Source organism: Hetaerina americana, unplaced genomic scaffold (genome assembly GCF_022747635.1).
Source record: "Hetaerina americana unplaced genomic scaffold, ioHetAmer1.1.p SCAF_9, whole genome shotgun sequence".
Lineage (NCBI taxonomy): Eukaryota > Metazoa > Arthropoda > Insecta > Odonata > Calopterygidae > Hetaerina > Hetaerina americana.
Genome location: NW_027287538.1, coordinates 11298681 through 11323277, shown reverse-complemented (window position 1 = coordinate 11323277; position 24597 = coordinate 11298681). Strand labels below are relative to the sequence as shown.

General features: G+C 43.1%; 1 protein-coding gene across 1 annotated transcript in view; it reads right to left on the bottom strand.

Moving 5' to 3' along the window:
- Nucleotides 1-24597, bottom strand: part of Myo81F (Myosin 81F) — a 383271-nt gene that overhangs the window by 259346 nt on the left and 99328 nt on the right. Inside the window, exon 2 of the mRNA XM_071597894.1 lies at nt 20827-20933. Within this exon, the coding sequence (XP_071453995.1) occupies nt 20827-20933 (107 nt within the window). The remainder of the gene's footprint in view (nt 1-20826; nt 20934-24597) is intronic.

Genomic DNA, 24597 nt, shown 5'->3' with positions numbered 1-24597 from the left:
GTGTGTGGGGCGTAAGTGTTCATGCATGAATGTATGCCATGTTTTTTTTTATATATGATTTTGTCGTTATTGCATGCGGCTTTTCTTTCTTTTCTAAATTACGGGTGGTGTCCTAACACCCCCCGCCACACGCCCTTGCGGCGGCTTGCGGGGTATTAAGTAGATGTAGAAGTAGAACCTATATATTATCTTTGTATCTACATCATTCATTCCTTAAAATTGTACATGCGTGCAATGAATTACGCATGTTGCAATACTTTAATAGTGATTGACGAATATAATTGCCTGAGAAGGTAAAGCAAAATATGCTTTTATCGATAACTTAACCTTGAAATTTTGAGAGATGAATAAGAGTTTACTGGATATTGCCGAGAGAAAACATTTAGCCCTAGGAGAAATACACAGACTGCTTCGTCTTATCTTTCAATTATCTTCCCTTTCTATTGAGATACTGTACCCCGCCCTTGGGTATGTATTTTTAGAGCCATCTCAGTGAAGGAAGGGGCGACTAAAATCAGAATAAACCTAAAAGCGATGCGGCATCATGCATCCAACCACGCTTCCCCTCCTCAACTGTAAAGGGAGTCAATCTCGTGGATTTTATCTTGAAAACATGACTGGGGATTTAGATGAAATGGAGCTATTCTCCCGTTTCCGTGTGCGAGACAGCGGTTAACCTGGGTCACGATTTTGGGGATATTCATTGAAAAATGTGTTGCAATTCAATCAAAGAACCGTCAAGTATTTTTTGTTAAATACATATATATATATATATATATATATATATATATATATATATATATATATATATGTTAAATACATATATATATATATATATATATATATAAATGTTTCTGCAGAGTTACTCCGCTAAGCACTATTCATAAAATAATACAAAATTCATAAAATAATAATTAATTGAGCAACTGATTTATTAAATAATCACTTAATAGACATTCATTCTTTTATCCATTGAATGATATTAAACATTACATATAGTATTATGTTTATTATAATAAACTCTACTTATAGGAAACCTGTATGGCGCGGAAACGTGGTCACTGAAGCTGGATGATAGGCGTAGATTGAAGCCTTCTGAAATGTGGGTGTGGAGAAGAATGGAGAAGGTGAAATGGACCGAGAAGAAAACAAATGAGGAAGTACTTGGTATGGTGGGCGAGGAGAGGGGTTTGTTGGGAGAAATCCTTAGGAGGCAGGAAAAATGAATAAAGGGTGTATTGATCGGCAGTGGGATGTTAAAGACTGTAATAGAGGGGAGAACGTTAGGCAAACGAAATGCCTGGAGCAGCACAGGGATATTGGACGGGATGAAGGGAGGAAGGATGTACTCCGAGATGCAGAGGGACCTGATGTAGATTAGGTTGTTAGATTATGTTTTTGTTAGGAGTCACAAAATATTTATTTGGAAGTTGTATCCATCCAAAACCTACCTTAACCGGTAGATTACTTAATAGTAATTACCAATCCCATTGTTTTGATTCTCACTTCTACGGCTAAATTCATTGCCGGTTGAATCTTCATTTATTTAAGTCGAAAGTTTATTCATTCTTAGGGCGTAGCAATGACCCGTTTATTTGTTTTACGAATCAATGCGCGTTTTTCAACTTCAGAGGAGGCGGTTAAACCAAGAAAAAATCTTGCACAAGTGACGGAGATTGTTATTCTCGGAAATGATTTCTCTCTGATGATTTCGCCTTGATTTTCAATGATGACGGACGGCCAAGATAGGCCATGGTAAAGCATTTGAAGACTATACTATTAAGGTGAGAACATTACAAAGGCGCGAGGGCAAGAAAGGAGAATAGGTTTAAAGTGTATGAGACCTGGATGCGCACTAGTCTCGATGAGATAACGTAAAAATCTAGGAGTTGAGCAAGCGCCATTACTTTCCTCCATAAACGCCTTAGGCATCAAAGGGATGAGCAACCTGTACTCAAACGATATAGCACTAGAACACGTCTCCATACTTTCTCTTCTCAAAATAAAATGGATGAATGTAACGACCTCAAACTTGCGCATGCGTGTTGAGGGGAATGTTACTTCCACATGCCACCAGGAGTGCTTCTCAAGGTCATTTCGTTTGTGGTCTACAAGCATGTGAGCATTCGTTTTCAGCCTACCCTCGTATATTGAGTGAGGATACACACACGAGGCACATCGCGTCGCCAGGACCAGGACCAGGAATGAGTAGTGAACCTGTAGTACTCCTTCGGAACTTTGTTCCACTGGAGCCATGGAGTGCTTTTATGAGGTGATAGTTGAAGGAGCATTTTATTTATTAGCTTATTAGATTTTTTTTTTTTAATTGATATATAATTTTTTTTTAAAAATGTTTTTATATTCTTTTTGTTTTTTTTAATACATATTTTATTATTTGATTTTGATTTTTTTTTTATTGTAATGCTTTTATTATTATTATTATTTTTTTTTTTTTTTTTTTTTTTTTTCCAAGGAAGATGTGGAGGAAGAGAGAGTAGGTTAGGGAAGGCGGATAAGGATATGCTGCGGGAGGGGCTGGTGAATATCTGCTTGTTGTTTATCAGGTAGGATCGGGTGGAATGAGGTGAGGGAGGTTAGGAGAGCCTGGACCGGTTCGCTTTTTTTTTGTTGTTTGCAAATTCCTTGTTAGGTTATTTCTTTTAGGGAAGGGGATAAATTTTTTATTAAGAGTGGGATGGAGAAGGGTGGTTTGCGGAAACTTGGGTGCCTTTCTTTTCGGGGTTTTTTTAGGAAGCGGCTTAAGGAGTTGATGAGCGTATTTAATTTTGCCAGTTGGGAGGGATGAGGACCATAGGGAAGATATGAGGGGGTTTTTAGAGCTGGAGATGGACCTGCTATAACTATGAAGTGCTTTTTGGATAAGCTCATTGACCGATTGAATGTTTAGCTCTTTATGAATGAGGGTATTTGGAATATACCAAGGGGCTCCTGCAATGTGTCTTGACAACTTGTTTAGCCATACCTCGATCTTGCCAATCGCTCCTTTAGGTGCTGTGGCCCATACGGGGGACGCGTAAAGGACTAGGGGGAGTAGTATGGAATGGAGGATAGCAAGTTTAGAGTTTAGGGAGGTTTTGGAAGATCTGGAGAGAAGGGGGTGAAGAGCGTAGGATGCTGAGCGGAGTTTGGCTAGTTTGGAAGTGACATGAGAGGAGAAGGATAATTTTTCATCTAAGGTGACGCCGAGGAAGGTTGCACATGTTCTTTGGGGGATGATGCGGAGATTGAGGGTGAGGTACGTATGGGTGATCTTAAGAGGGTTGCGTGAGAAGCAGAGTTTAGCGCATTTGTCAGGATTGACGTTAAGCTTCCACTCTTCGAGCCAGTCTCCTATCAAGTGCAGGTGGTCTTGCAGGGCGTCGTCTGTCTTAGACGGCCACCAACTTTGTGCAGCAATGGTTGTGTCATCCGCATATAGGAACATGTGTGTTAGAGGGTGAGAGGGTAGGTCGTCAATAAACATGTTGAAGAGAACTGGGCTTAGGACCGCCCCCTGGGGGACGCCTGTCAGCTGTGGTTGGGATTGGGATTTGTAGGTGTTGTGCAGGATAGAAAAGGAGCGATTGTTGAGAAAGGATTGTACGATTTTAATAAGGTAGAGGGGAATGTCTTTCTTGGCAAGCTTAAGTAAGAGACCTTCGTGCCAGACCTTGTCGAAGGCCTGACTGATGTCCAGGAAAACCGCAGTTGTAACCATTTTGCTGTTGAAGCCGGATTGGATAAGCTCGGTGAGGCGATTAATCTGGTGTACTGTTGAGGTGTTGGGCGCAAAGCCAAATTGCTCTTGCCTGAATAGAGGGAAAGGGAGAGATTGCAGGCGGCTAAGAATGACTTTTTCGAATAATTTGCTGAGGGCACATGTGAGTGAAATAGGACGGTAGCTCGAGATTTCAGAGAGGGGTTTGGCAGGTTTGGGGAGCATTATTACATTACTTTTCTTCCATAAAAGCGGGAAGTAGGAGGAGGCCAGGCACGCGTTAAATATGTCCGTTATGAATGAGATGCAGGGGAGTGGCAGTAATTTAAGGGCTTTAGTTGGGATATTGTCTGGGCCTGAGGAGCACTTGTTTGGTAGTTTAGAGATGAGGAGGCTGATTTCTTTAACAGTGCAAGTCAGAGGTTCAGGGGAAGGGATGAGTTTGGCAGCATTTGCATAGTCAGTTGCTTCGGAGTTAGATGAGGTTGCAGGCGGAGAGGAGAAGGCGTCTGACATGCGCTTGAGGAAGGCCTCTCCTCTTTCGGAGTCAGTGGTAAGTCTGGTGTTGTTTACTATTAGAGGTGGAGTTTTTTTAGTTGTGTTCCTGAGGGACCTTGCCATTTTCCAGAGTGAATTGTCATTTCGGTTGAGAGTGGCTATCTTGCAGTTCCACTGTGAGTTTCTGTGTTTCTGTATTTCAAATTTGACCGCTGTGTGTAGAGTGTTGTATTGTGCTTTGATGTGGGGAGATCGTGTTTTTTGGTAAAGTTTCCTGAGTCTGTTTTTGTCGGTAATAAGTGATCTGATGTAAGTAGGTAAGGCCGCAGAAAGAAGGGGATGAAGGACGGGGTTATTGAGGGAGTTGTCTAGAGCTGAGTTAATATCTTCTGTCAGAATTTCAATGCAGTGGTCAATAGACGATTGGTTAATTAATAGAGAGGGTGGGGGAGCTATAAATTTTTCAGCAATCTTTTTTTCAAATTTACGCCAGTTGTGGGTTCTGGGGGATATGGGGAGAGAGGCTATTGATGCAGTTTCGATTGAGTATATAACTGGCAGATGGTCAGAGGAGTAGTGATGTATGACTGTGGCTGGGATGTGGAATGGGTAGTTGTTGGATACTGCTATGTCGAGGATATCGGATGTGTCTGTGCCCTGATGTTCGGATATGTGAGTGTGTTCGTTTGGGGCATGGATGGAGATGTCTAGGTCTTGCGAGAGCTTGAGAAGCGCTCTGCCTTTTTCGTTGGTAGTGCGACAGCCCCAACTGGTGTGTTTGCTGTTTAAGTCACCTATAAGTATGGTTGGGATGGTTCTCTGAAGTAGGTCTTTCAGGTTGGAGATGACTGCTTGTTTAGGGGGTATGTAGAGACTGTAAATGTTGAGAAGGCCTATATGTGTATGGAGGGATATGCCGACGTGTTCGAGTTTGGGTGAAGTTAGTGGGAGTTGAGTGTGATTAAGGCTGGATCTAATGCTAATCGATACGCCACCCATCGGGTTGGTGTTGTTTGTGTTGTCGCGGTCAAGTCTGTATGTAGTGTAGCCAGGGATGTGAATGTTGTGTTTCTGAGTGAGCTTGGTTTCGGAGAGTGTGATGATGTCCGGAGTATGTTTTTCTATGAGCAAGTGCAAGTTGATGAGATTAGAGCGGGCTCCATTACAGTTCCAGGCAAGGACAGAAAGGTGATAAATTTTACACGTTTTGGGGGCAGCCATTGTTCATTATGAAAGAGGTAAGGGAGGATAGCAAGGACAATAGTAAGACGGGCTTAATGGGGGTCGGTGCACTATTGACTTGAGACGTAAATGAGGTGAACCTCTGAATAAGTGCTGGCCAGTCGGGGATGGGGGAGGCTAGGTCCGAGTGAAAATTATGCTGGGCGAATGAATTGCTGATAACAGGCTGCAATGGCATAGGGAAGGATATGAGTTGAGAAGTAGGTGGGGAGTCATCAATACAGGTGACGGGAGTTCCCGACGGAGGGTTAGGAGAAGCATTTTGGAAGAGAGGGGGAGGGGGAATGACGGGTGTCGAGAGTATACTAGGGTCAAAGGGAGCAAGTGGAGGAGGGGGGAGCAGTGAAATATCAAGGGGAGGTGGGGGGCAGATAGTTGGGGTGATTGGGTAAGTAGTTGAGGGCGGAGGGGGAATAGGTATGTCATTGAGGCTGGGAAAGTCGCTTCGCAAGAAGAGTGAGTTTGATAATGCGGGTTTGACAGCTGCCCTCTTGTCCCAGAAGTTTTCCGGAGGTGGGGCGGGGGGGAGCATAGGAGCTAAGGAGGATTCAGGAAGGGGTTGGCCTAACTTCCGGGCTTTCGCAGTTAAAAATGCGGGACATCCACGGTAAGTTGCGGCGTGTGGCCCACCACAGTTGCAGCAGTAACTAGGGCTATCTATGGGGAGAGGGCATTTGGATTTAAGGTGGTTCTGACCACATTTTCTACAGCGTACAGGAAGGCGACAGTAATTCCTTGTATGGCCAAACCTCTGGCATTGTACACACTGGGCAGGGTCCGTGGATGGTATGAACTCCTCAATTTTTATGTCAATACCACAGTACGATTTTAGTTCCAGCAGGTCACTCTCGCGGGAAGGGTCTTCTAGGGATACTTTGAGGTGGGTGAAGGAAGTGGAAGTGGATTGTAGGCCTGATTGGATTTTCAGTATTCCCCTAAGAGTAAAGCCGGCTTCGTCCAGGTCTTTAGCGACCTGTTCAGTTGGGGTAATCGGCGGGATTCCTTTGATTATGAAGGCACGCCTTCTTTCCGCTGGGGTTGGATTAGTAAAATAGGGCAGGTTGTTGGAATCAAGGAATTTGCGAATTTTCCGGTGGTCGTTAGGGCATTTGGGAAGGATATGAATATAGGAGTTACTGTACGAAATTTTGGGTTGGTAATTGGTCAAGCGGGAGAGTTGGAGGATATATTTTTGGTATGATTGCGAAGCAGATAGACGGATAGGAGGGAGGTTGTTGGTAGGGCGGGATTCAATAGGTAAGGTAGAGTTGTTAGGAATTGTTGGGATGGGTAGGGAAGAGAACTTGTTTTTCTTGGAAACTGTGGTCCAGCCTTCTTCACCTGCTGCGGCCAAGGGTTCAGTATCAGCAGTCAAGATCACGGCAGCAGCAGCTGTGTCATTGCTGGTATGTTGCTTTACAGGAACGTTGGATGGTCGAGCGGCTTTTTCCAGACGTGTGGGGTTGTCGTCGGGCCGTACCTCCAAGGGGCAGTCAAGTATCACCACCGCAGAGTCGTCCTTTGTAGGCAGAGGTTTGGCAGCTTCAGGGTTGAGAGAATCAGAAGAGGGGATCATCGCCTTACGAAGGGTTTTAGTCGTTTTCTTCTGTTGCGAAGGGAGTCCTGATCATTTGCCCCAAAACGGAGCAAACACTCCGACTAATCTAATCCCCCACACCTCCCCCCCAAACCCACCCCCGGGGCCTAACCCCATCTTTAATCGCCGTGCGCACCATTCCCACGCCTCATCCCCCTTTCTCTTCTTTTTTGCCATCCTAATCCCTCCGTACATGCGAAACCTTCCGTTTTTTCTTTGTCTCCCCTCACTACTCGTCACTAATCCGGCGACAATGAAACATGAGACGGGGCAAAAGTGCATTGATCGCCTTGTTGTCTCAGTCCGAGATGGCGCACTCCAAGTCACGGACCGTGGTGGTGGAGAGGGTGGCGGGGGGGTGGAGGGGGGAGTGTAGTCGGGAAAGGGGTGGAGAGGGGCGACGAAGGGTGCGAACGGGAAGGGTTGCGGTTTTCCCGAGGGGTGGGGGCGGAGGAAAGGAGAGTTTCAAGGATTCGAGAGAGGAGGGAGGGGTGCGATGGAAAGGGGTGTGTGTGTGTGTGTGCGTGGGGGTTTGGGTTTTATTCCGTGTTGCTGTCCCCCCGCTCGCAACGCGGAGCACCTGGCAAGGCGGGGGCGGGCGACGCGGCGGTGCCAGCGGCAGTTATTGCTTCCGCCTTGAGGTGAAAGGATTCGTCGAACGCGGGGGGTTTTTTCTCCCCCTGGGGTTTGCTCGCCTTCGGGCGGGGGGGGGCTGGTCCCCCTACCGTTGGTCGGTCGAAATCACGGGAGCGTTCATTCGCGAGCGAGAGAGGGAGGAAGGGAAATAATGCCCGAAGCAGAGGAGAGGAGAGATTAAGTCACATTAAGTTCACGGGGTAGACGGGAAAAAAGGCGAGAGGAAGAAAAAAGAACAAATCCGACCGAGCGACGGTTATGTCACTGACCCTGTGAAACAATGCGCTTATTTTTCGTCGACGGGGAGGAAAAATTAGATAGCATTCCAAAGACATGCCATTGACCCTTTAGCGAATGCATTGGTGCCCTTTTGTCTGAATGCTTTCTTTCCCTCCCTACACATTAAATTACGGGCAGGTACCCGTTTCTTGCATCGAAAAAATAAAAAGGAAAGTTTACTCCTGATTTTGGGTTTGAGTGTAAAAGTAACCATCTAGAAGAGTAAAAACAGCAAGTATGGAACACAAAATATGGGTGCATACAAGTATACATGTCATCAATTTGACTTCCACTTGCATCGTATATGCGGTATACCCCCAAGAAAATGAATGCTATGAAAAAGGGCAGTAGATGTGTGCATAAATGAGTTAAGCGAGACCTTCTTCTTATTCTTTCATCTGGGAAACGGGCATTGATGGCGCGGAAGACGTGCCTGTCCGAAAGTCCACGTGCGGAAGTTTGGGACTTCATTAAATCTCCCTCTAAAAAACTGGCGAATAACCAAATGATGACTCCACGTGGATAATTCGAAATAATTACTGAAAACTGACCAAGATGATGGGCATCTAAACGGATCTGGACAGCACAATAAGTAATCACCTCTGAAAACAAAATTTGAAATCTATCGCAAAAGATTTGGCACGAGTAATTCGAGCGGCGAGTTAAATCTTCTATTCGAGATTTTTTTTTAATATGCCGAAATATTGAAAGTGAAAGGACGAAGACGGAACATGCCTAAGCGAAAATTGTTATGTAAGATACAGATAGAGCCAGACATCTTCAAAAGAAAAGGAAGGACACGAAGTCTGTTGATTTGGAAAGTCTTCAGTCTCGTGCTATGATGAAGACCGCCGGCCATTTATGGTAAAGACAACACCCCATTCACAACCAATGCTATCCAACACCCATCTGGTCACTAGATGCGCCCGCACCGATGATTCCTGGCGGTGGCGTGGTCGGTGGAGAGCCGATTGATGCATCGCCTCGCGCGGCATCGGAACGCAGGATTTCAGGGGGAGAGATGGTTCCCCAAACACCGCATAAGACTGAGTAGCAGGGGTTAGAAGGGGGGTTGGGTTTGAGAGGAGCCTTCCACGCCCCCCCCCCCCCCCACAGCCCCAAGTAAACCCTCCCTGCCCTCGTCCGAGCAACAAATCTAAAGGGTAAACAAGGAGGGTCGAGGGGAAGGTGGACGATGAGCGGTTTGATGAGGAGGACGATAAACACCTTTGGAGGGGGGCGGAAGAAGTCCATGTCCTCCAGGGTTCTCGTGTGGCCCGCCCGTGTGTGCGTGGGCAGGCGTGCGTGCGTGGCGGTCCGCTACGCCGCTCCGAGCGCCGCCTATTGATTCGCCAACCGGCGCCTCCTCCCTTCCCATTCTCAAAACTCCTAACTACGCCCCCTCCCGCCCACCCCCACATCCCTCCCCACCCCTGCCCCCAACGCCACTTTACACCAGCGCCTCCCCGCCCCCACACGAGAGCCGTGTCGCGGGAAGCATTCTCTCTTACACCCCTCCTACCGTCTCGCCACCCTCCCCCCCTCCCCCTGGAGTCCTCTATCCTGCTGCGGCGATGCAGTCGTGGAACAGACACCCCCTAGACTCTGACAAGAGGGAGAGCGGGGGTGACTGGGGCGAGAAGGGGGGAGGGGTGAGTTAGGGACGGGGGGGGGGGGACACTCGCATTTCGGGGGTGGATTCGATGTATGCGTGTGTGAGGAGAGAGGGCCCTCTCTCCCTAACTTAAGAGAAGTTTCCACTCAATAAACCGGCCCTTCCCCCGCATCTAAGCCTTAAAAGGGGGGGACGTTCCATCCCCACTGCCCTTCCTCGGGGGTGGAACTCTCGGCAGGGGTGGGTGAGGGCTGGAGAATTCAGCGGGAATCCCGGCTTTTTCGGGATGAGTAAGACACCAGGCACGGAAGAGACAGCGTCGCGGGGATGAGATGGATTGGGTGACCGGGAAGGTCCGCGGGAAAAGCGTGCCTCTTGTTTACGGAACACGCGGAGGTGATTGCCTACTGCCACGGCCTGACCCAGGTTTCGTCCCAGCCCAGGGGAAATTTAAGATTAAAATCATTAATCCTGAGACCCTTCCTGGTTCATCAGGTTTTGATAAAACAAAAGGTGCACTTGTTTGTTGATTTACGGCATATATGTTTGCGTGAGTGTTGGGTGAAGGGATTTTTGCATGAGTGTGTGCGCTGCTGTGGGTGTAATTTTCCATGTTGTTGTTTTGCATGTGGTATTGTTCCATTTTACGGTTGGTGACCTAACACCCCCCGCCACACGCCCTGCGGCGGCTTGCGGGGTATTATGTAGATGTGGATGAAGAAATGCACAAAGTAAAGCAAAAAGTATGCGTAGTCAAAACGAGCTTGACTGGAGGGTGATAAAAATAGTTTTCGTGAAGGGAATATTTGACTACCCCAAACGGTATTCCTCATCTATTGTTCTTAGCTTATTTGTCGTCCTTCATCCTTCCAAGGGATTTACTCATCCAATCTCTCATTACACGTCTAAGGTATGAAATGACTAGAACTTGGTGTGTAACGCTGTATGGATGAGAAATATTAGATTTGAGAACGAACGTAGATTGGAGACTTTTGAGAGGTCGATATGGAGAAGGAGTGAGAAAATAAGTTATTGATAAACAATAAAGATTTAGTTTTACATATCTACATCTCATTTACATATACGCCGTACCCTGCAGGTCGTCGAGGCGGCGTGGAGCAGTATCCGCGGGAAAATCTACGATGAAACCTTGGCTACCTATGACTAACGGCCACCCAGTCTTCCAATTAATACGAGGTACCGTATCTTTAAATGAATCGTAAGTTACATTATGAAATTAGTGAAAAATTATTAATTTAACAAAATATGTAACTCTCTGAATATGCCTGATGTTATAAAGGAAATAGCCAAAATGGCGAGATTTTTAAGGGCGCTGTTTTTCATTTCTGGATATTTAATTAACAATGGATATTCTCGGCGTGTCAATGTGTGTACACTATAGCTCCATTTATATCAGCCCAAGTCGGAGACGGAACTTGCCCCACACATAAATTCCACGGGTTATAAATGCGATACGATAGTTGTAATTGAGTTGGAAGGAGTTTCGAAGGCTGGATTCTTCGTAAACTCGAGTCGGGGGAAAATGTCGATGGCCACGCCCCCCAAAGAAGTGGAGGCTGACTTGGCACGGAGGGAGGATGTTGGGGAAGTGTGACGTCACGCGGAAACATCCCCGGATATCGGAAGGCAGGAAAACACACCGTATATTTCCGAACATAGATGACCGGATTAAATTAAATATTAAACACACATCAGCAAGCACACAAGTGTTAACCGGACATGGAAACTTTAACTCCTACTTAAACTTCATAGGGAAATGTTTTACCCCTCTGTGTAACTGTGGAAAAGAAGACACAGCAGAACACAGAGTGCAGGATTGTGTTTACTATGAGACAGAGCGGCAACTCTTATGGAACAGTATGGAAGAGAAGCTAACGAGCTTTAGGGAAATGATTACATTCTGCCTAAAGAACAACAATAACCTGCTCGGAAAATTTGCAATAAGAAAACCAGCAAATAGTGAACCACAACAAGCGAACTAACTGGGAAATATTTTGTGTAAAATGTAGCAATGTATTCTCCTATTTGTCAATTGAGTGATTTTCTTTTCTTGAATTGTTTATCATTAGTTTAACTCCCAACATATATAAGCACCTGTAGATGTTAAAATTTTAGAAAAACTTTCCTTATGTCTGATTATTTTTGTCTTTTTGTCTGTTTTGTTATGTATGTTGTTTCCTTATGTCTCATTATTGTTTGTAAAAAGGGGAACTAAGATTCAAAGGAATCCCCAACTAACTGTGAAGTAAAATAAAAGTGGACCCAGGAAACCATTGGTCAAATGGGTCCAAAAATTAAAATTAAAATTTATATCGGAAGGCAAAACACAATTGATGACAACAAAATGAGTTACATTCGTGATCGAGAGCGTGAGAGGAACGATTAAAATTGATTGACTGGAAAATAAATAAATAAATAAAAATGCCAATTCGGGAAAATGCAAAAATGAAACTTTTTCAGTTGAACAACAAATAATGCAGTTTTTCAATTAATTTTCGTAAGAAATGATACTCAATTACAAACATCGTTGATTCAAATATGCTTAAAATTTCCTTTCCCAAGTCGCTAGGCAACATGTCACCCATGCGGGATTTGATTTCAAACCACTACGTAAATCTAATTTAACCACACAATGTCATCATTATTATTAATGGTAGTCCACCTATTATGGTATCCTTTTGATGGACACACGAAGTAATCGCTGATAAACTTCTACGATTGCCATTTCACGGCAGTAAAACCCGTCACACATTACAATGCAATAACTAACCTTCCACACCCATTTAGTACTTTCTGCATTCCTTTACTCTGTCAAATATAACAACTCTTCTTCCCACTCTATCTGGCTCAATAACGTAATATTCCCCCCTCAGCCACAGTCTTAATCAATCAATTGTCGCTCAATGTACACTGCGTTTGCCACTCGTATTCGTGTCTTCATTGTATTTCAACCAACGACCTCACCTCATCCTCAATCCATGGACATACAAAATCAAATGAGAATTCGTTTGCACTAGAAGTGCTCCAGCGTTCGATTCTTTGATGACTGAAGTCATGAAAAGCATCATGCGCGACGTTGGCATTTTACAATTAGGACCCTATACATCCACGCACAACACTTCCGAGCTCGAAACAGTATTGGAACCCACAGCATCTACATCTATCTATCCACATCTACATAAAACCCCGCAAGCCATCACAAGGGCGTGTGGCAGGGGTTGTCAGGTCATCACCCATAAAAAAGAACGAAACTGCATACAAAATCAACACATCCATGCAAACCTATACCCACAGTGGCGTATACATACATGCAAAAATGCCTTCAACTTGAACGTATGCAAATACTTATACTATCAATTAACAAACAATTTCACCTTAGGATGCAGTAAAAATTTATCCAATAACGTGCAAGCTAGAATTTGAAGAACAAGACAGCGTAACTCCCCCAAGGACGCAGGTAGGGAATGTGTCCCAACGCCGTAGGTTAGCGGGAGGGTCACCGAGAAAGACGATTACAGAGAGTGAGAGGGCATTCCGTCTAGTAGCAGAGAAAACTCCAAACTGGAGGAAATTGATTACTCCATTCCGCTTCCGCGATGAATTGTGGGCTCACGTACTCGGCGAGAATTTAAGAATAGCGTCTGGGTTCTCGCTCGATGCACTAACTCTGTTTTTCTTCGGTAATCTACCATCAGGGTTGAGCGCGGGGGATGCGGGGTCGGTGAAGAATTTACCGACTCGACTGAGACTCCGTTCATTACATCATTGTGGATACAATTCCGACTCCATTAATTATAACTGCATTGTATATCCTTGATGCACAATTTGATCGAGTGGTTGTAAAAAGAATTAAGCGCAAATGAGCCCCTGATTGTCGTTTAGTATCTATAGTTAACGGGGGTGGTACCTGGATATGAAGATTTGATTTGGGAATAATATCAATTGGGGTGTAACTCACGTCAAGCTTCTTTCGGTATTGTATCCGTGGAAAGCAGAGTGGGAATGCGGCCAACTGCAAACCTCAGAAGAATAGTGTAAGTGTGATAAAGGGCAAAGATATTCCTTGGAAATTAAAGCCAAGTAATTAGTTATGAATGACGTTTATTTTCCGACGATGCAGTGGCTTACCATGATCCTGAGTTTTATCAGATGATCTTATTGCTATACAACGCTGGTGCAACACTTGGTAATTAGAATGAAACTTAAAAAAGTGCGTAGTCATAAATATTTGTAAAAAGAGCAATTCCCTGCCGAACGCCGACTGAATCGCGAACACCGAAATGAAATGTGTAGATTCCATTAAATACCTAGGCGTTACCCTCACTCACGATCTCTCCTGGGTGAAACACATACGTGGAATACGTGATGTGGACAAGCTAGCAAACAATTAGGATTTATTAGAAGACTACCTGGTAAACGTGAGGACGCGGTCAAAGAGAAATGTTACCTTTCGCTGGTTCAGCCTCATTTAGAATAAGCTTCTAGTATTAATGGGATCCTCACGAAGTTGAATTAATTACCGGAATGGATCGCGTGCAGCTTAGAGGAGCTAGATTTGTAAAAACATTGTTTTAATAAACTTAGTAGCGCATCCAAAATATTAGAGCAACTAGGCTGGGAATCACTCACGGAGAGGAAGGTTAAATTACAGATTAAATCTCTTGCATGAAGGACGTTTCTTTAGCAGTGATGTTGGAAATTTATTATTACCCCATTCGTACTACGGTAGGAGAGATCATGTCAATGACATTAGAGAGATCAAATATAGAACATAGATTTCAGATGTAATTTTTACTGCGAACGACAAGGGATCAGAATAACATTGTCCGACCACGGTAGGGTCATATTCAGGTCAAAATTAGTGTGGTGCATATTCACCCCTGGCATATACCCTAGTGGTGGTTTGCAGGGTACTAAAATTAAAAAAATATGAAAAATACCCTTTGCGTGTATGCTCACTAAATTACTTTTATCATTTGCAGAGAATGAATCCACGAGAGGGGTGGATCCTAAGTTCTTGAGAAACTTGAAGTTTTCGAAGAAGCACAACTTGAAGCCTGCTCAACAGTTGAAAGTTTTTGAGAGGAGGAAACAGGCCAGAGAAGAGAAGAAGAAGTAATGTTAATCTCTAATTGATTATTTCAAGTCCAATAAAACTTTAAAAAAATAAAAAAAAAATAAAAAAAGGGCGCATGCGGCATTATTGGGCGATGTAGGGATGTGTGATCACGTGCAGTTTGTGTCCATCCTATCCCGTCCTTAAATAGTGAACTGCCAAAAAATAGTATCCACATTAATTATTCGTAGCATGAGAGCTGAGGATACTTTGTGTCATGGTAATTATTGAATATGGTTACAGTAGTGTTTAGTCCCACTGCCCATCTAAATCCTACCCTAAGCCGGTTATTACTTCTGCCCGCGGTGCAGTAGCCACCATCCTCGAAAAAAAGTTCCTCTTTCCCAGAGAGGATCGCGGTGCGGGTGAGAAACCGTTTGCGTTTAAGCGGAAAAAGCTAGAAGTCTCGGCGGTATGACGGTATTGCCCCCAGCCACACGTCCTTGCGGCGGCTCGCCGGGTATCATGTAGCTATAGAGGCATGTATTGGAGAGACGAAATCAATCTCTTTCCCAGGTTAGTATTTTAATTTTTCTCTTTCTCGCAAACATAAACACACACAGCCGCTATGTTCCACGAATGCCATGTTTTTATTTTATTGTAAATTGACCGGTAAATTGTTATGATAAAAACACAAGTGTGACAGGTCTCCTAGGGGATTTAGGCTGGGAACCACTTGAAGTGCGGAGAGAACAAGCGAGACTTAGACTTTTAGAAAGGTTCAGAACAAACGAGTTTAACTATGACACTGAAGGAATTCTAATGGCCCCACACTACTTAGGTAGATCAGACCACAAAGATAAACTAAGGGAGATAGATTCCAAGACAGATAGGTACAAATACTCATTCTTTCCCCGAACAATCAGAAATCATAATAGTAAGAAACCGAAGTCACTTTAGAAATATTAAAAACGTTGAATTTACAAGTCGGAACAAAATTAAACACTATAGAGATGTTAGGTATACTTTCAGGTGCATGTGTATGTTAGTTGGTAGTTTGAGTGTTTGCATGTGTGTGGGGTGTAAGTGTTCATGCATGAATGTATACCATGTTTTTTTTGTGGATACATGATTTTGTGGTTATTGCATGCGGTTTTTTTTTCTTTTTCTTTTCTAAATTACGGGTGGTGTCCTAGCACCCCCCGCCACACGCCCTTGCGGCGGCTTGCGGGGTATTAAGTAGATGTAGATGTAGATGAATGTTAGCGCGAGAAGGTTTTGGCTCCTGGAAAAATGAGCTTAATAGCTATGTCCGAACGCAAGATAGATTCAAATCTTTAACAGATGTGTTCCCGATATTATATTGCAATGGACCATGAAGCGGAAGTCCGAGTAATACATTGATAAATCCTAATCAAACCCCATTTTAACCTCCTCATCATAAGGAGCATACAAGTTTCAAAATACCACGTTCAAATAAGCAACTGCATACCAAGTACCATAACTATGAAGTTCGAATTTCACGATCGATCATAAGGCACTGGATAATATTATCTAATTCCAATACATGCTAAATGATTTAATGGTAGGAATTCACGTGAAAGCGAAAAATTCATCTGTGAAGTCAGTCATTTTTATTTCTCTTCGACCTCACTTTCCTATTAATTCTCAAATTTATGTTTCTAGCCTGCTTTGGCCATAGAAACTCTGCTCCAACTCTTCAAAGAACGCTATTGGAAACATTTTGGGAGTCTTGGCCAGGTAGTTTGAATTTCGTCGGCGGCACTGAGCATCGTGGGAAATTCAACCTCCCAAGTTGCGGGGAACTCCCTCTACCTGGGCTGCCTGCGGTTTCCCAGCACGTTCTCGCACCCAAGTCACAGTCCCTGGATTTTAGAGTTGGGATTGCTCAAAGTCATGAAGCACCCAAGACATTTAGCACCCAAGAACACCTAGTACTCGAGAGGTCGCATGTCCAACCCAGAAACTAGGGGGAACGTTTCGATCATTAAACTATTTATTATAAATTCGTTAGGGGTAATACATGCGTACGTGTGCACATTATCGTGTGAATGCTTCACACAAAAATATGCTCCAATTGTAAAATTTCAAAACTAACATGACGTCATTAGCCCTATCGCGTAATTTTTAATGGAATTATATGGAATATTTTGCTAACTAAATAATCATTTCACTTAAGACTTGTCCTGCGAGTCAATGGAGAGGAGATGCAAATACTAGTAAGATAAATGTATCGCTGTTTTTAGGTTTCCATTGGTATCCTCCTTTGGCTGCAGGATCCATTATAGGTCTCATCATCAGGAATCATAATAGTAAGAAACCGAAGTCATTTTTAGAAACTTTAAAAATATTTAATTTACAAGTCGGAACAAAATTAAACAATTTAAAAACATCAGGTATATTCGTAGGGGCATGTGAATGTTAGTTGGTGGTTTGAGTGTTTGCATGTGTGTGGGGTTTAAAGTGTTCTTGCATGGTTGTGAGCCATGTTTTATTTGTGCACTGTATAAATTTGTGGGTTTTGCATGCGGTTTCTTTTCTTAATTAAGGGTGGTGCCCTTAGACCCCCCGCCACACGCCATAGCAGCGGCTTGCGGGGTATTAAGTAGATTTAGATTGGTCTCCGCATAAACAGTCATCTCTTACCCGTCTCCCATCCCTGACAGTCTCTTAGGAGTCTCCTCTGACGTTAATTACGTAAATCAGTGAGCACTTTCTAATTAGTGACAGTTACACCCCTTGGAAGTTGACCTTAATCTTAAGATGAAGCGATTAGAAAAATATTCAAAGGTCAGTGGTCTTATACTTTTTGTGGCCTCATACATTTAACAAAGAAAACATATTGTACTTGCCACTTCTGTTCGCAGTACCCACAAGGTGATCCTGCCGATAGAAGACAAGATACGCCCGCAACCAAGACACGCAGGAACAGTGGGAAACCACCCAACGAATACGAAGGAAAAAGAAAACCGCTTTAACTTCATCAAACTAACTGCTATGCGAGCCTGTACACACGAGAGTAGCAGAGGGAGATAACACGAAGGGGAAAAATAATCTAACGGATTGGGCACACTTTAAGATATAATGGATTTGCTGGAGACCTACAAAAATTGAGGAAGAAAGCGTTCCAAGAAACAAGCACGTCTGCCAAATAAAGAAGAAGGCTATAAGAAGGGAAGTGTACCAGGGCGTAAGGCAACCGGATAGATTGGGCGAATGGAGATCTGCACTCAAAAAATTTGCGGATTGAAGGACAAATCAAATGAGTGAGTGAAAAAGCTTTTCGGTGTCTTCCGAGAGTTGATCCGAAGAGAACAATCGTGAATTTAGCCAACGGCGGGATAGGAAAAGGGATGGGGGAGGTGAAGTCATCCAATCAAAAAGGATCGGGGTTTTGACGTCAGAGCCATTAGTAATGAGAGAGTGAAGGGTAAACATACCACGTTACCAAACTTGGGATCGTTCCTCAGCGAATTGGTTTGAGAAGAACCTCGTTTTCACGATAAATAAGTGAAAAAAAAGAAAAAAAGAAAAGTGGAACAGTGAAACACAATCAATTGAACCTTTCCCAAATGTGTTGCAGAGCTCAAAGCAAGGATAAAGTAGTAGTGTCGTCTCATCGGTCACTTTAATTAAATAGATGGGTTTTCGGGAATCACTTAAGCTTTGTAGGCATGCCGTTAACGATAGGGGATTTGGGACCTATGTCTAAGATATGTTCTGAAGTGAACTGACCTCTTAAGTGCTCACATGATTCGATTAAATCAACGCTCTTTATCTGCCAGCAGGGAGGAACCCTTTGTGTATCAATGTTGAATCAATGGATGCGTATTTGATTTCCATCGACGGTCGACGGAGAAAAAAAAACGAGAAAATGGACACACAATGCATAAGTGAAATGAAAAGTATTCATAATGAGAAAGGTGCATCAAACGATTTGAAAAGGAAGTCATATTTTCATGAGCGATATTTTACAGGTATTTATAATTGACGCCTGATGTCCCTCAGAAACACTTCATAACAGTGATAAGAGAGCGCAATACAAAATAATGAGGCTCCCTCTGTCCACAACATACTCCATCAAAATGTGCATCATAGGCGCCTATTACGATCTCAAGCCCCGTACACCAAGAACAGTCCTACATAATGCACAAACATCCCTTAATGCTGGCCAATACATTGATATCATGGTAAAAAAATCCAATTAAAAAAATTAAGGAACATAATTGTATACTGTGACGTTATGACGAGAATGCCAATTAATGGTAAAAGAAATAAGGACATAGCATAAGGCATGTGTATATGCAACGGGAATCTATATTTCATTTTAACTGTGACTGTGACGGTTAGAACAGAGCAGTCTGAGCCGACTCAAGGACTCCTTCTTCCCACGGACAATACGGGATAGCAACTGCAGGGTTATAGATAGCAAAAATTCCACTTGCCACCCTCAGCGTCTAAAAAATAATTAGTTGTATTTAAATGCATGCTCTTCCACTAACCTTATGTGTTTTGCTATAATAACCCATTCTTTCCGAATGACCTCATTCGTGTTCCGTTCATCTGTTTTTAAGTCTCTTTCCTTTCAATCCCTCGTCCCTCTCCGCGGGGGTAGATTCCTGCTACCTGCAACGTTGGGTCGCCTTTTACAGACTCTTTGGGGGTAGAGTGTTTCGTGGTGCATTTTCATGTGGTAGTGATGTTTCAATTTCTTGCTTGTTGTGTCCTGGCTTCCGTGTTGTAGGATGGCTGTCGTGCTGCATCACGGGGTGCAGTTTTTTAAGTTGTTTTGCGGTTTATGTGTTTGCATGAGTATTGGATGAAAGGATTTTTGCATGAGTGTGCGCGCTGCTGTGGGTGTAATTTTCCGTGTTGTTTTTTTGCATGTGGTATTTTTCCTTTTTACGGTGGGTGACCTAACACCCCCCGCCACACGCCCTTGCGGCGGCTTGCGGGGTATTATGTAGATGTAGATGTAGATGTCTGTTTGAAAAGATTAAAGATAAATGTTATATTTCCCAAGTAAGGCCGCATGCTGCAAGTATATGGGATCCTCATGAAGTTGGATTGATTGCCGAATTAAATCGCGCACGGCGTAGAGGAGCTAGATTTGTGAAACGCTGTTATGACGAACTGAGTAGCGTTTCAAAATAATGAGAGCAGCTAGGCTGGGAATCACTCACGGAGCGAGGGTTAAATTACAGATTGCATCTCTAGCATAATCTGGAAGGGTGTCTCTGTAGAGATGATGTTGACAATATGTTATTAGCCCCACCTTACAACGGTAGGCGAGATCTTGATTGATTGTAAAATTAGAGATATTAAGTGCAGAACAGATAGATTAAAGATTTAAGATTTTCCCCACGAGTAATAAGGGATCAGAATAACGTTAACCGATCGCGCTAGGGGGGATGTATTTTGTGCCAAAAGCAGCCTATTGTGTAATCACCCCCTGCCATATACAATATCGTATCTCTGAAGGAATAACGCTGTAGGTCAATATATTTCCTCCATCATCGTGAAGAAGGTATGAATCGATTCGATTAACAATGATGAAGTTAACATAACCATTAAATGTTTTCAAGTCATTTCCATTTCTTAAATTTTGATTCCTGAACAGCATATCATTTTCCTGTATCACCAAAGTATTAATACTTCATCTTCGAGGAAAATTCTGAAAAATAAATAGCAAAGCTTTCACTATAACGGTGCGATAACCTGGAATCATAAAGACATTCCGGGTGGAAAAGTTCCATGAAATTCGTAAGCACCAAAGATGGCTTCCTGCCATTAAAATCATCCGAATGGACAATGATGTCTTGATTAATCAAATGACCGCTCGGTTTTTGAAGCCTTCTCTTCTTATTACCGTGTTCACCTTTGTAACATTATGCATCTATTTATTCTTACAAACGTGGCAGTGGCAGTCAATGGCAGGCAATGTGATTCAGTCGACCGTAGGCGTACGCAGCTAGGCACGCCATCCTTGACGACTCCTTATCCTTCCACGCGATGGAATGACACCGTAAAGCCATTTATCGCCGCCCCTATCTACTGTAGGCATGCAAAAACAACCCGCTCTCACCTTGTCCGAGTGCCTGTAGCACCCAGTTTCGGAAATAATGGAAGCTGTAAAAGGATACGTATATCTGATCTCTATCGTAGCGCACTTGCAAATTCTTGTTTATCCCCGTCTCGTCGATGTCCGATATGACGGTCATGTCCGGGACTCCATCTTCTGGGCGACATCCTGAAATGAAAATGAAATGGAATTAGATTGCTTCTAGGGGAGATAAGAGAAACCATCTATAAACACTATAAATATCTGACTACCTCTCCAGTAATGTAAACTTAATTTGTAGTCGAGTTGAGTAAAGTTAAGTTGTAAACTTGTAAAAGAGGTAACTCTGTTGTGAACGATTGCAGAACACCTTATGAATATTTTCCAACTCAAAAAAATTACCGAAGTTAAAAATGTTAAAAATAAATATGTTGACAATTTTACACCCATCTAAATATTGTGGCATAGGTTAGAGATTCACACACACATAATATAAAGAGGTGTTCCAGCTAGGTGAGTGTCGCCACTTTGTCTCGGGAAGATACGTTTAACTCCTTATCTGCTGGTGTTCGATTCATGGGCCACCAACGAGCGGTGAAATCCATATAGCAAGGCGGTAGATCCATCGTTTAAGTCAGAGTAAGTACAATCGAGTCCCAGGCCAATCGTCTTCTCCTTGCACTTGTCTTGAGAAGGTAAAATACACAAGCAAACCAACCCCGCATGCGACTAGTTCTATTGCTCTCTTTCAATTTGAGTCGCAAGGCCGCACTTTCTCCTGCTCAGTACTCCCTCTCGCCCCCTCGCACGCATAGTACAAACGGATGAGCTACATCATCCTATTTGCGCGAAAGTGGTGCCATTCAATTTGCTGGAAAACGTTTCTCCCCCACGGAACGTTTGCAAAACGCAGAGCTCCGAGGAAAGAGGATCGTTCAAGAGAGAAACCCAAGAAGTGCATATTCTCGCATTTATTAAAAAAGTAAAAGGTTTCAAAGAGCCAACAGTTGAATATTCTCACCGGACGGACGGCAAACTTTGCATACGCTGTCCGTTGGAGAGAACCTGAGCAGGGGAAACGATATAACATAAGTGTGAGATAAGTAATCACACCCAGTGAGTCAAATGACATAAGTTGTCACATCCGCCCACCCAGGTGGCGGCGGAGTAACGTCCTCGTCTGCTAACCCAGAGGTCGCGGGTTCGATTCCCGCCTAGTTGGTTTTTCTTCCACCTAGGGCTTGGGTGTTTACAATTGTAATATCGTTATATCATTGTTTAAAGTCTAATATAAAGGCCGAAGTGCTGTTTTTGGACTAATGCAAAATAAATAAATCCCTAGCGTTGACTACGACGCTCGACCTCTGAAGATGTTTCAATATCTGGCGGCGAAAACCAAAGTGAATACGGTACGGAATATCAGTGATGATATTAGAAATATATGAATGATTCAAACATTGTTCTCATCATACCTAAGCATAGAGAGTGGCTGTAAACAGGAAATAGCATGTTCATGGAGATCCACGGTGTGATAATACTCGAGAGAGCGCGGCCTACATACGGCCGGTGAGAAAAATTACCGCGTCACATGAACATTTCTTTGGTGGCCCCTAAGCCGGGGCCGGTTCATTCTTACTTTCAGTGTCTACCCCTCGCTCCAATTTAGAACCCTACTCGGACTCTTCGAGGCTAATTTAGCTCAATGCAAACCACAATTTAAGTATGCGTTTAGGAAAAAAATTCAAACAGCGCAGTCCAGTAATTCGTCAATTCACTTGTTTATAACAACCACCCAAGGGAACATTGCACACAAAGATATTACTTAGCTTGGATGAAAAATCTGTTTCAATTCAATACCTCAGTCATTACTTGAGAAATTTAATTCTCATGGCACGAACAAACTGGAATTAATAACCGTTAAATTGGCACAATATTCATGAAAATAGCCTTAGTATTTATTCTAAATCCAAAGCACGCCTTTGAATTTAGAATGAATTGAGTCAGCATATTCTTTGCAACGGAAGCATCAGTGCGAAAATACTTCCCCCGTTCCCATCTCGATGGGATCACGGATGGGTTAAGATTCTTATCGATCACCTCCACATGGAGAGGGAGTAGCTGTAATCACAAGTTTGTAATATGAATTTGGGTTTGTCAAGGCTTTTTACATACTATACTGGAAGACTGAGGGTTTGACCGGCAGCTCGTTAGTGTTATTGGCAGATACAATAGAGCCTCAATTAAACAGAAAACGAAAAGGATATTAAAAATAAATAGATTATAAATGATTACCTTATGCAATTGAAAATTGATTCTGATGACAGACGCAGGCCTGCGTGAGAGATACAGAGAAACTTTCGTCCTGTGACGTGAGCGAATCCACTGAGACTGCTGACGAAACGTCTGCTATATTGTAAAATGAGTCCTCGCGAGATGGAATCGCCGTTTTTTATGCCAGAACCCCTCTTGACCAAATTTGCAAATTTAGGCCATAACCGATTGCCGGTTCAATGGATTAATTTGCTGTTAGAAAAGCAGCGTTCATTTCAAAAGTGTTCACGTGGACTTTAGGAAAAAAGTTACTAAAAACAAATATAAATACAATGTCCAATTCCCTTGCCAAATAATTCTATTTTTTATATTCGTTTAAAATGAATATTCCAGTTTTTTTGTTGCAGACAACAATTTACAAAAAGTTGTACATGCGAATATAACTTCCGGTTTGTACAAACTTGTTGTAAATAGTTGTACATACTTGTAAAATTTCCGGTGTTGTCTAAAAATGGTTGAGTCAGAAAACTCGCCCGGGGCACGTCTTTGATTCTTTCAGTCTCCGAGTTGGGCGAAAGCAGACGAAAGAACACACTATAAGAATAAATTGATAGCGATCTCTTGAATGAGGTACGGGAATAGTTATTGTAGAGCACTGAAAATGAGGAACAATAAAGACATGAAGATACTTACGATGTTCCCAAAAGGAAAAAATAAATAAATTGCCATCGTTTGCACGTAAAACTGCCGACATATCTCCATTCGCCATCACTTAGTCTAGAGAGTTGACATTGCGATTGCTGAAAGAACCTAAAAATGTGAACATGGTGTTCACGCTTGGAAAGAGCGAAGGGATATTGATTCACGGCACGAAGACCGCTTACAATGACGTATCAACACACGCGCCACCGAATCCAGGATGTCCCCGAGGAGGGCGTGGATCTCGTTTGGAAGTTTGCTCGTCTGAAGTCTTTTGTTTCACTCAGAATATTTTTCCACGGCCCGAGAGCACTTTATACGCTGCAAACGTCACACTCCATACTCATAAAGATGACTTTTGAGGCCAGCCCTCGACGAGATTTCGCGAAAAAATCACCTTCTCATCAATTTCTTAATTTTCTTTGTGGCCATTAATTTATTCGCACAAAAACTCTTCTGCTGCTCCCGAGTATGCTTCATGAAATTTAATTTTCTGAAAAAAAGTTTCCCTCCTTTCCCATTTAGAGTTGCCGGCATGAAAGTGCATTAATGTGGCTTATTTGTTCCCTTCATCTTCCACGGCACTACGAAGGAAATTTAATAAAAACCCATTTTTCGCGAGCATGATACAGTTTGCATTTGAAATTCCATTCAGATTCTCATGCATGTCTTTATCGCTCTTTTTTCCCGAACAGAATATCAATCCAAATCACTCCTAACTCGAATTTGATCAATTTGGGAATGTATTTTTGTTCCGGTATGTATTTGCTATATTAACGACGTGATGGTTTGTGGAGTCGTGATTAGCATATCTCGTCATTGATGCCTAAGAGACAGTTTGTGGCCACCAAAACTATTCCAAAATTGGGTGCAATATGAATCC